Source organism: Natator depressus, chromosome 14 (assembly GCF_965152275.1).
Source record: "Natator depressus isolate rNatDep1 chromosome 14, rNatDep2.hap1, whole genome shotgun sequence".
In the NCBI taxonomy this organism is placed as follows: Eukaryota; Metazoa; Chordata; order Testudines; family Cheloniidae; genus Natator; species Natator depressus.
The window spans coordinates 36,687,739-36,699,480 of NC_134247.1; the positions used below are offsets into that span (position 1 = coordinate 36,687,739).

The 11,742-nt window shown below is 42.6% G+C and overlaps 1 protein-coding gene across 1 annotated transcript; it reads right to left on the reverse strand.

Moving 5' to 3' along the window:
- Positions 1–5,192: 5,192 nt before the first annotated feature.
- Positions 5,193–6,137, reverse strand: LOC141998325 (olfactory receptor 5J3-like). The gene has a single exon (XM_074971066.1). It carries the CDS (start codon positions 6,135–6,137, stop codon positions 5,193–5,195), a length of 945 nt encoding a protein of 314 aa, XP_074827167.1.
- Between the last annotated feature and the right edge of the window lie 5,605 nt (positions 6,138–11,742).

Genomic DNA, 11,742 nt, shown 5'->3' on the forward strand with positions numbered 1-11,742 from the left:
GACTTTAAGAGAGATCATTGCCCAGTTCCCCTTGGATTCCCATGGAATCAGTTATCTAACAAACTTATGTTTCTTCCAAAACCTTGAGCTGAAAGGAGTAGGAAGGAAAAGGTTGATTTACCTCTAAGGCGAGTCTATTAGCAGCTGGAGTCTCTGTTGTCACCTCCTCACTTAGCATATCAGGGACCAGGATCCAGGTTATTCAGTCCATCTTCTCTCCCCACCTCATTGACGTACTTCCATGTTCCCAGTAAATAGAATGTCATATCCCAGAACAGCTACTGAGGTGCCATTGTCATGTCAAGTAACGTGCCCTGTGCCTCATACCCTCCGCCAAGTGGGGAAAGTCTTTTCTGATTCATTATACATCCTTCTGTGGGAAGGTGCAGTCTCCCAAGGCACCTCTGTTCTGGGGAACGTAACAAGCAAGGAAAAGTTTGTCTAAAAATAAACCAAACACTGTGTCAGTAGAATCAAACTTCTAATCTCAAAGGGAAAGTCCTGGAGAGGGAAGAAACTTCTAATGCTAAAACAAATCTCTCTCTTTATTGGGCAAATGCTACGCTGACTGTCAAGAAATAACGCATTAACCCTAGAAATAAAATTTACACCTGAGATTTTCAGAGCCACTTAAGTGATTTAGACACTGAGTTCCCATCCAGTTCCCTTAGAAAGTTTTTAAAATCTCAGCAGAACATTAGCTGATCTTTCATTTTCTGCAATAAAACCTCCTGTTGCCCTTCATTGCAAGCACACGTGTACCCAGTCCCCATCCAATAAGCTCATTCAATCTGTTTGGGTAACACTTTAAAAAGAGTCTAAGTGATTTAGGAGCCTACACCCCATTTTCCAAAGTGTTTAGTTATGAAGGCTTACCAGCCTAAATCTCACTGAAAGGCAATGGGATTTAGGCTCTTATGTCACTTTTGAAGTTTGCTGAAGATTTTTTGAAAATGTTACCCTTATCTCAATGGCATTTCTAAAACGAGACGTGCTGGCTGCTGCTCAAATAAAATGCAGCTGCAACAAGGTGTTTTATACATTTAGGTTGAGATTTTCAAAGGCTGGTAACGTATACAATAAACACCCATCTCCCACGGAATTGCTATGAGAGTTTGGCACCTAACTACATTAGGCTTCTTCAAAAAGCCCAGACCATGGAAGCATGGAGGTTAGAGACCCAGGATTATAAAATGCAAATAGTTTGTTCCCAAAACCCTGACAAATTTCAGGGTTATGTTGATCTTCAGTGCCACAGCAGTTGTACAAATTAGATAATCTTGTACCAGAACTGTAGGCCTCTAATTGGTCTGTTGGAATGTTTGATAAGCAACTGAACAGTACAGATTCTGTCCTGTAGAGGACAGTGTTATATGTTGACACTAGCTGTCAAGGTTCCTTCCCCACTCTGAACTCTAGGGTACAGATCATAGAATCATAGAATAACAGAGTTGGAAGGAACCTCTGGAGGCCATCTAGTCCAACCCCCTGCCTAGAGCAGGACCAATCCCTACTAAATCATCCCAGCCAGGGCTTTGTCAAGCCTGACCTTAAAAACTTCTAAGGAAGGGGATTCCACCACCTCCCTAGGTAACGCATTCCAGTGTTTCACCACCCTCCTAGTGAAAAAGTTTTTCCTAATATCCAACCTAAACCTCCCCCACTGCAACTTGAGACCATTACTCCTTGTCCTGTCATCTGGAATCACTGAGAATAGTCTAGATCCATCCTCTTTGGATCCACCTTTCAGGTAGTTAAAAGCAGCTATCAAATCCCCCCTCATTCTTCTCTTCCGTAGACTAAACAATCCCAGTTCCCTCAGCCTCTCCTCATAACTCATGTGTTCGAAAACCTCCTAAGCTTACTTTTACCAGCTTAGGTTAAAACTTCCCCAAGGTACAAACTATTTTACCCCTTGCCCTTGGACTTCCACTGCCTCCACCAAACATTTATCTGGGTTTATTTTTATTAGGAAAACATCGTTTGCAAACGTCTTTCCCCCCAAAATCCTCCCAACCCTTGCACCCCACTTCCTGGGGAAGATTTGGTAAAAATCCTCACCAATTTGCATAGGTGACCACAGACCCAAACCCTTGGATCTTAGAACAATGAAAAAAGCATTCAGTTCTTGAAAAGAAGCATTTTAATAGAAGAAACAGTAAAAAGAATCACCTCTGTAAAATCAGGATGGTAAATACCTTACAGGGTAATTTGATTCAAAACATAGAGAATCCCTCTAGGCAAAACCTTAAGTGACAAAAAAGACACACAGACAGGAATATCCATTCAATTCAGCACAGCTATTTTCTCAGCCATTTAAAGAAATCATAAACTATCACAAAGCTAGCTAGATTACTTACTAAATTCTAAGACTCCATTCCTGTCCTGTCCCCGGCAAAAGCATCACACAGACAGACCCAGACCCTTTGTTTTTCTCCCTCCTCCCAGCTTTTGAAAGTATCTTGTCTCCTCATTGGTCATTTTGGTCAGGTGCCAGCGACGTTACCTTTAGCTTCTTAACCCTTTCCAGGTGAAAGGATTTTTCCTCTGGCCAGGAGAGATTTTAAAGGTGATTACCCTTCCCTTTATATTTATGACACTAGCCAATTCATGGTCCGATCTGAGTACAGTCAATATAATCATTTCAGTTATGTGTATTGCAATATATACTGCAACTTGACTACAAAACTGTGCTTCTTGTCCTGAAGGAAAGGTTTGTTCCAGCCTTTACAGAAGAATACAAATATGCACTTATTTCTGAAAGCAAAACAAACTAGCAGATTGTTATTCCCAGTCCTCTCCTAGCATAATTTGCTCCCTAACCATGTCCTAAGGTCTCAGTCCAATGTATCACCAGTGTGAATAATTGTGCGTCCACAAAGCTTTGTTGTTCATAATGCCCAAATGTGGAACATTTGTGGCTCACATCATTGTATTTTGGAAAAAGAGGTTTCTTTTTTTGTTTTGTTTTTTAAATAATCTCCGGCAAAACTTGCAGACAGCGAGGAAATCCCATTGCCTAACACTTTGAAGGATACATGTCTAAACGGAAAATTGGCTCTAACACAGGGATGGACCAGAATCTTCACACACTGTGGCTTAAATTTTTAATTCCCAGATTATTGACTCTTAATGACTTAAGCAATATTTCTTAACTGAAGTCATGGATTTAACAATTACTGACTATTTGCCATTCCATATGAACAGCTGCCATCTAGAGATCATTAGAAAGGATGCATAAAACATGTGTCACATTAACCTTGACTTTCCCTAATGCCCATTTTCTAGTATAGCCACCCCTTTCCCAGCCTTCACCCTCTGCTATCCCTAGTATCCATGATACAGCAGAGCTGCCCCTTTCCCATCCCTCAGTCTCTGCTGCCCGCAGTGCCCCTTTGCCCAGGGTATATTCTGCTTGTGCAGCTGGCACTGAAGCCGATACCACCATTTTCTCGCTTCCATTTTTAGCGAGCTAGCTAGAGTACAGCTAGAGTGGCTACGTCTACAGAAGTTGCCATTCACCCCCCCACCCCCGGCTGCAGTGTAGATGCACCGCAAGTGTCTAAACTGTGAATTAGTCACTCTGGCCTCTCTTTCCGTCAGTCGGCTGCTTTTAACTTGGTAGATTAGAACAGATTATCAGCATTCCATTGTAATGCAGAAACAAACTAGGGAAATATAGGCTAGATGGAGGTACTGTAAGGTGGGTGCATAACTGGTTGGAAAACCTTTCCCAGGGAGTAATCATCAAGGTCGTACCCCCAGATCTCTTTCCACAGTACTTCTTCCTAGGCAGTCATTTCCCATTTTGCATGTGTGCAAATGATTGTTCCTTCCTAAGTGGAGTACTTTGCATTTGTCTTTATTGAATTTCATCCTATTTACTTCAGACCATTTCTCCAGTTTGTCCAGATCATTTTAATCCTATCCTCCAAAGCACTTGCAACCCCTCCCAGCTTGGTATTGTCCACAAACTTTATAAGTGTACTCTCTATGCCATTATCTAAATCACTGATGAAGATATTGAACAGAACGGGACCCAGAACCGATCCTTGTGGGACCCCACCCGTTATCCCCTTTCCAGCATGACTGTGGACCACTGATAACTACTCTTGGAGAATGGTTTTCCAACCAGTTATGCACCCACCTTATAGTATCTCCATCTAGGTTTCAGAGTAGCAGCCGTGTTAGTCTGTATTCGCAAAAAGAAAAGGAGTACTTGTGGCACCTTAGAGACTAACAAATTTATTTGAGCATAAGCTTTCGTGAGCTACAGCTCACTTCCATCTAGGTTGTATTTCCCTAGTTTGTTTGTGAAAAGGTCATGTGAGATGATACCAAAAGCCTTACTAAAGTTAAAATATACCACATCTACCACTTCCCCCCATCCACAAGGCTTGTTACCCTGTTAACAAAAGCTATCAGGTTTGGTTTGACATGATTTGTACTTGACAAATCCATGCTGACTGTTACTTATCACCTCATTATCTTCTAGGTGTTTGCAAATTGGTTGCTTAATTATTTGCTCCATTATGTTTCCAGGTACTGAAGTTAAGCTGACTGGTCTGCAATTCCCCAGTTGTCCTTACTTCCCTTTTTATAGATGGGCACTATATGGGCATCCTGTGTTCTGTGGCACAGGTTAGAGGGTTTCCTTTTGCTTTTCTACTCTTTTTGAAGGAATCCTGGGGATGAAATACACTATAAGAAACACAATTTAATTATACAATTTCCTAACATTAGCATTCCATGGTGATGTTTCAACTCCATATTTTTATAATGAAGGAATCATGTATTTTTATGTGTGTGTGTGTTTATATAAATCTCTCACCGTACAAGGAATGGATGCTCAGCATTCCAAGTGAGGCCATTATCCCTGCACCCTCTCACTGAGCACAATCGCCCCTCATTGTCTGAACTTAGAGCAGCCACAAGTTCCAACCTCCCACCAGCTCAGTAGTACTCACCTGTGGTATCTTACATAGACCTCTTAAAACCTGTGACCCCATTTTTTTAGGACCTATCTGTCTCCACTTTCTCCTATGGCTGTGACTCTGTAAGAGTATGACAGGGGGAAGCCTAATGAGCTAATGGAAACACGAACTTGAACTATACCAGGCTTCAGTTCAGGCCGTAAACCAGCCTATGGTATGTTTATTTTATTTTAACCTATGGAAATTGATGGGTTAGCATCATCCAAACATGAATTTACTGCTAGCTTTCCTCAAGGCCTCCTTGACCTCTTTGTTTCTCAGGCTGTAGATGAGGGGATTGACCAGGGGAGTCAGGATAGTGTAGATGACAGAGACAACTTTCTTGAAGTCTCTCAGTGTGTTGGTTGTTGGGAACATATAGGCAAACAGTAGAGTCCCATAATACATGGTCACCACAATGAGGTGGGAGGAGCAGGTGGAAAATGCCTTTTGCCTCCCATTGGTGGAAGGGATTCTCAGGATGGTCACAATGATGCAGATGTAGGACATCAAGGTAATTAGGAATGGGACCAGTAAGAAAATCAAGCTGAGTGTGAAAGCCAACATTTCCATCAGGTGAGGATCATTACAGGAGAGATTTATCAGGGGGATAGGATCACAAAAGAAATGGTCAATACCATTGGGGCCACAGAAAGATAACTGGGATATTGGCAATATTATTATGCTAGTACATAGGAAGCCACCTGTCCAAGAGCCACCTATAAACTGGAGGCAAGACCTGCCACTCATATGGACTGCATAGTGCATTGGATTGCATATTGCTAAATACCGATCATATGACATTACTGATAAGAGAAGGCATTCTGTAGCAACCAGAGAAGAAAAGAAATAATACTGTGTGAGACACCCACTATATGAAATAGTTTTGGTCCCACTCAAGAGACCGTCCAGCATGCTGGGCAGAATGGTTGAAGTGTAGCAGGTCTCCAGGCAGGACAAGTTCCCAAGGAAGAAGTACATGGGGTTGTGAAGGTGGCGATAAACCACAATAAGCACCACAATGAGGATGTTCCCAGCCATGGTTGCAATGTAGATCACTAGAAACAGCAGGAAAAGAAGGATTTGCAGTTCAGGGAGAGTGCCGAAACCCAGGAGGATGAATTCTGCAATGGACGTTTGATTTCCCTGTTCTGGATTCATCATAGGTTGTGTCTACGGGAAAGAAATTCACTCTGGGATATAAATGAAGAACATTCACTCAATAAAACGTTACCATTGTTTTCATTGTCCCCCAGCTGGCTATTGAACAATAGCTAAGTAGAGAGTGGAGGCTAGGGGATGGGAAATGGGGAAAAAACCATCTCACTTGACCCCTGGGATAGATTTCACATCTGATCAGACTGCAGGTTAAACAAAACGTGAATCTCTCTTGAAACCTGTGTAGTAACTGGACAGATCACACCAAGCACCTAAGTACTGTGGTGATGGGTCTCATGTACAACAGTACAGAAACACAGATAGATATTGGTTCAAACAGTCATACATTTCACTTCCTGGTCTATCAAAGCAGAACAGTGTCCTTTGACAGGCTGGAGTTCCACTGCTGAAATGGGTCAGGATTTTATATTTTAGGGGAAGCCACAACAAAGAAACAAACCAAGCAAATAAGGCTCGGAACTGCAGTGGCTGGGCGGCCAACTCCAGGTGAATTGCAGTGGAAATGGACAGTCTAACGCTATTAGCGCCCTTTGAAAGTTTTTATCCTAAACAGGCAAATACCTGTCGTTCCCTAGGACAATATTTCATTGTCCTGCAGTGGGACGCTCTACACGGAGACCCAATCTTCATTAAAAATAAACAAACAAACAAACAAACAAACAAAAATCCAGCTAGAAACCACCATTTTAGGTAGAAATTTATCCTCTATTGCAAGAAAAAACTCTCCTTACCAATTTCTAATTTTATACAATTTGCTATTTTCATATTATGATAGTGGTGTGGAACCTACATTTCCATTTCATCAACAATTCCATGATTTCAAATGTTGGTTTTCATTCCAACTTTGTCTTTTTTTAAATGTATTTATCTATTTTTAATTGTATTTCTTGACTATTTTAATCTTATATTACTTATGTTATTTTATATATTTATTGTATTTCATTTGAATCCTATTTGATAATTTAAATTTATTTTATATTAGTTTATTTTTATATTTTATTTCATTTGTTATTATTTTATAAAATATGTACAATAACTTTTTTCCTAAACAAAATTTTGTAGAAATTGATATAGAATCATAGAATCATAGAATATCAGGGTTGGAAGGGACCCCAGAAGGTCATCTAGTCCAACCCCCTGCTTGAAGCAGGACCAATTCCCAGTTAAATCATCCCAGCCAGGGCTTTGTCAAGCCTGACCTTAAAAACCTCTAAGGAAGGAGATTCTACCACCTCCCTAGGTAACGCATTCCAGTGTTTCACCACCCTCTTAGTGAAAAAGTTTTTCCTAATATCCAATCTAAACCTCCCCCATTGCAACTTGAGACCATTACTCCTTGTCCTGTCATCTGGTATCACTGAGAATAGTCTAGATCCATCCTCTTTGGATCCACCTTTCAGGGAGTTAAAAGCAGCTATCAAATCCCCCCTCATTCTTCTCTTCTGCAGACTAAACAATCCCAGCTCCCTCAGCCTCTCTTCATAAGTCATGTGCTCTAGACCCCTAATCATTTTTGTTGCCCTTCGCTGGACTCTCTCCAATTTATCCACATCCTTCTTGTAGTGTGGGGCCCAAAACTGGACACAGTACTCCAGATGAGGTCTCACCAGTGTCGAATAGAGGGGAACGATCACGTCCCTCGATTTGCTCGCTATGCCCCTACTTATACATCCCAAAATGCCATTGGCCTTCTTGGCAACAAGGGCACACTGCGGACTCATATCCAGCTTCTCGTCCACTGTCACCCCTAGGTCCTTTTCCGCAGAACTGCTGCCTAGCCATTCGGTCCCTAGTCTGTAGCGGTGCATTGGATTCTTCCATCCTAAGTGCAGGACCCTGCACTTATCCTTATTGAACCTCATCAGATTTCTTTTGGCCCAATCCTCCAATTTGTCTAGGTCCTTCTGTATCCTATCCCTCCCCTCCAGCGTATCTACCACTCCTCCCAGTTTAGTATCATCTGCAAATTTGCTGAGAGTGCAATCCACACCATCCTCCAGATCATTTATGAAGATATTGAACAAAACCGGCCCCAGGACCGACCCCTGGGGCACTCCACTTGACACCGGCTGCCAACTAGACATGGAGCCATTGATCACTACCCGTTGAGCCCGACAATCTAGCCAGCTTTCTACCCACCTTATAGTGCATTCATCCAGCCCATACTTCCTTAACTTGCTGACAAGAATACTGTGGGAGACCGTGTCAAAAGCTTTGCTAAAGTCAAGAAACAATACATCCACTGCTTTCCCTTCATCCACAGAACCAGTAATCTCATCATAAAAGGCGATTAGATTAGTCAGGCATGACCTTCCCTTGGTGAATCCATGCTGACTGTTCCTGATCACTTTCCTCTCATGTAAGTGCTTCAGGATTGATTCTTTGAGGACCTGCTCCATGATATGTACCCATGGAACATTTTGATCTCAATGAACTGACATTTTCTGATGCAAAAATATTCCACTTGAAAAAAAATTCTGCTCTTTTCTTATCCTCTTCTTCTTTAACAGTGGTTAAAAATATTAATTCTCTCTCTCCCCCATCTTTTTGTTAGTAATGGCAGATGAGAGAGCCACAATCTCTCTTGCCATTACTAATCCTTAGAGAAGCAAGGTGGGTGAGGTAATATCTTTTATTGGACCAATTTACTAATCTTTATTACCTGCTAAGTAAGGACCTGATTCTGCGTACAGCTATGCACAGAGTTAATTTTACAAATCGGGAATAATTCTGTTCAGTCTGAGCCTTCTCTCGGTGAAGTCAAAGATAAAATCTCCACTGACTTCAGGGATGGGGCCCATTGATTTCCTTGAGCCTTCTTTGTCACTTATAGCTCAGCAGGATTTGATTTCAGTCAATAGATGTTGGTAAACGTCAATATCAGCTGAGACACTGAAATCAACAACAAGAAAGATCAGTAACAGTCGACATTAGTCCAGCCTCCCGCTGAGCCTTACACCTGCAGGATTGGGTGTCACTGCCCCCGCAGCTGCGCAAGAGCCCTCTGCACCCAGCTGTCACATGAGTGACACGCTCGCAGCCCTGGCCATGGATCTCTGCTCCACTGAGCCAGAGCAGCCGCCTTCCCTGCCCCTCTCACTTTGGTGTCTTGGACCCCTCAGCTGGCAGAAAGTGAACTGTATCCCTGCTGTCACTGCTGGGAGCCCCCCGCATCCCCACTGCCCTAACCCTGACCCCAACCTACCACCACTGGATTTCCTGTAACTGTAATAATTGAAATAGTGAAAAATTGGGAATAATCGTAAAGGTAAAAATCCCAATATTAATCATCAAAAGGGCAAAAGAAAAAGAAAAGCAAATTCTGCCAATCCTACTTATAGCCAATGTCTGTACCCTGAGCTCTGAGCACAGCAGCAAATATCAGCTCTGTTTTACCCACCTCATCTCACTAATGCTCTCAACACCCCAGTGAGGGGAGAGCTGCCATCAAGGGCACAGTCCTGTATGTAGTATGGAGGGAAGCTCAAAGCGGAATGAAGGATGTGCCAGTGTTTGAAGAGCTCGTTTTGGACTTGAGAGATGTTGGTTCAATTCCCTGCTTCTTCACAAACTCCTTGTGTGACTTTCAGGCCAGATTTCCAAACGCCGATATGTATGTAAAAATGCACACAGATGCCTGAGTAGGTGTGGTACCTAACGCCCATCGATTACAAATCCCACTAGGGGTGTCTGTGTCTTTAGGTGCTGAAACACCTCTATAAATCTGTCCCTCTGGGTGTAAGGTCCCCATCTGTAAAGCTGGGATAATAGCACCTCACAGGGTGATGGGAGGATAGATACATTAAAAACAGTGAGGTGCCCAGATACCATGGTGATGGGGGCCATACAAGGAGCTAGGATAGCAGTGACCCGAGAGATATTTTCTTTTTCCAAATTCAGTCATATTGCTTTGGGTAGAGAGTTTAAAGAGAGATCATTGTGAAATTCCCCTTAGGTAACTAATTTCATGGGAATCCAACAAACTTACATTGCTTCAAAAACCTCAAGAGTCAAGGAGTGGGCAGGAAAAGGTAGATTTACCTCTAAGGCGGGTGAGTCACAAACTTGAATCTGATGTCACCTCCTCACGCAGCATTTCTGGGACCAGGATCCAGGTTATTCAGTCCATCTTCTCTCTCCACCACATTCATATACTGCCATGTGCACAGTACACAGAACATCATATCCCAGAACAGCTACCGTGGCTCTGTTATGTCTGGTAACATGTCCTGTGCATCACACCCTGCGCCAAATGGGGAATGTCTTCTCTGATTCATTATATATCCTTTTGTGGGAAGGTGCAGTCTCCCGAGGCACGACTGCTGAGGGGAACGTAACAGATAAGGAAAAGTTAGTCTGTATCTGCAAAAAGAAAAGAAGTACTCGTGGCACCTTAGAGACTAACAAATTGATTTGAGCATAAACTTTCATGCATCGATGCATCGATGAAGTGAGCTGTAGCTCATGAAAGTTTATGCTCAAATAAATTTGTTAGTCTCTAAGGTGCCACGAGTACTCCTTTTCTAAGTGATTTAGACACCAATGTCGCATTCAATTCCCTTAAGCAGCTTTGAAAATCTCAAGATAGTTAGCTGAGCTTGCACTTTCTCCAAAGAAACCTCCTGTTGCCTTCAATAGCAGCCACACTTGTACCCAGTCCCCCTCCAATAACATTGGATAATCAGTTCAGGTAACATTTTCAAAAGTGTCTAAGCGATTTAGGTGCCTAAATCCCATTTTCAAAAGTGTCTTCATTACTAAGGCTTAGCAGCCGAAGTCTCACTGAAAGTCAACAGGACAGGCTCCTAAGTCTCTTTTGATGTTAGCTTACGTGTCTTTCATAATGTTACCCGATTGATACTCAGATAAAATGCAGGTAGAACAAGGTGCTTTACATATTGAGGCTGGGATTTTAAAAGGGGGGTAATGTATACAATATACAGTAAAATCCCACTGAATTCCTGTGAGAATTTGGAAAATTACTTTCAGCTTCTTGGAAAAGCCCAGAGCATCCAAGCATTGAGGCTAGAAACCTGAGATTATAAAGTACTAACAAGTTCTTCCCAAATCCCTGACAAGTTCCAGGATCATGTGGATCTTCAGTGCCACAGGAATTGTACAAATTAGATAATCTTGTACCAGAACTATAGGCCTCTGATTGGTCTACTGGAGTGTTTGATAAGCAACCGAACAGTACAGATTCTGTCCTGTAGAAGACAGTGTTATACAGTCACACTAGCCAATTCATGGTCCAATTGGGTACAGTCAATATAATCATTTCAGTGTGGGACCCACAGTCAAATCCCTGCTCCACATTAGAGGGGGTGGGGACTGAACCTGGGTCTCCAACACCCTGTTGAGTGCCCCCCACCCCCCTCAGGGTTCCCAGCTGAAAATCACAAACAGAGATAATGTCTAATTCCAGGGGAGAGATGGGGCTAAGGCAACTCTCTTCTAACCGGCTATTCAGCTTGGCTAGATGAGGTAGCTCCTTGCTCTGCATGCTGGCCTCTGGGGATCCCTTTCTTAGCTGCCTACTTCTCCCCATGCACCGTATAGGGAGCCTGGCTGCCAAACTCAGGGCTGAGGT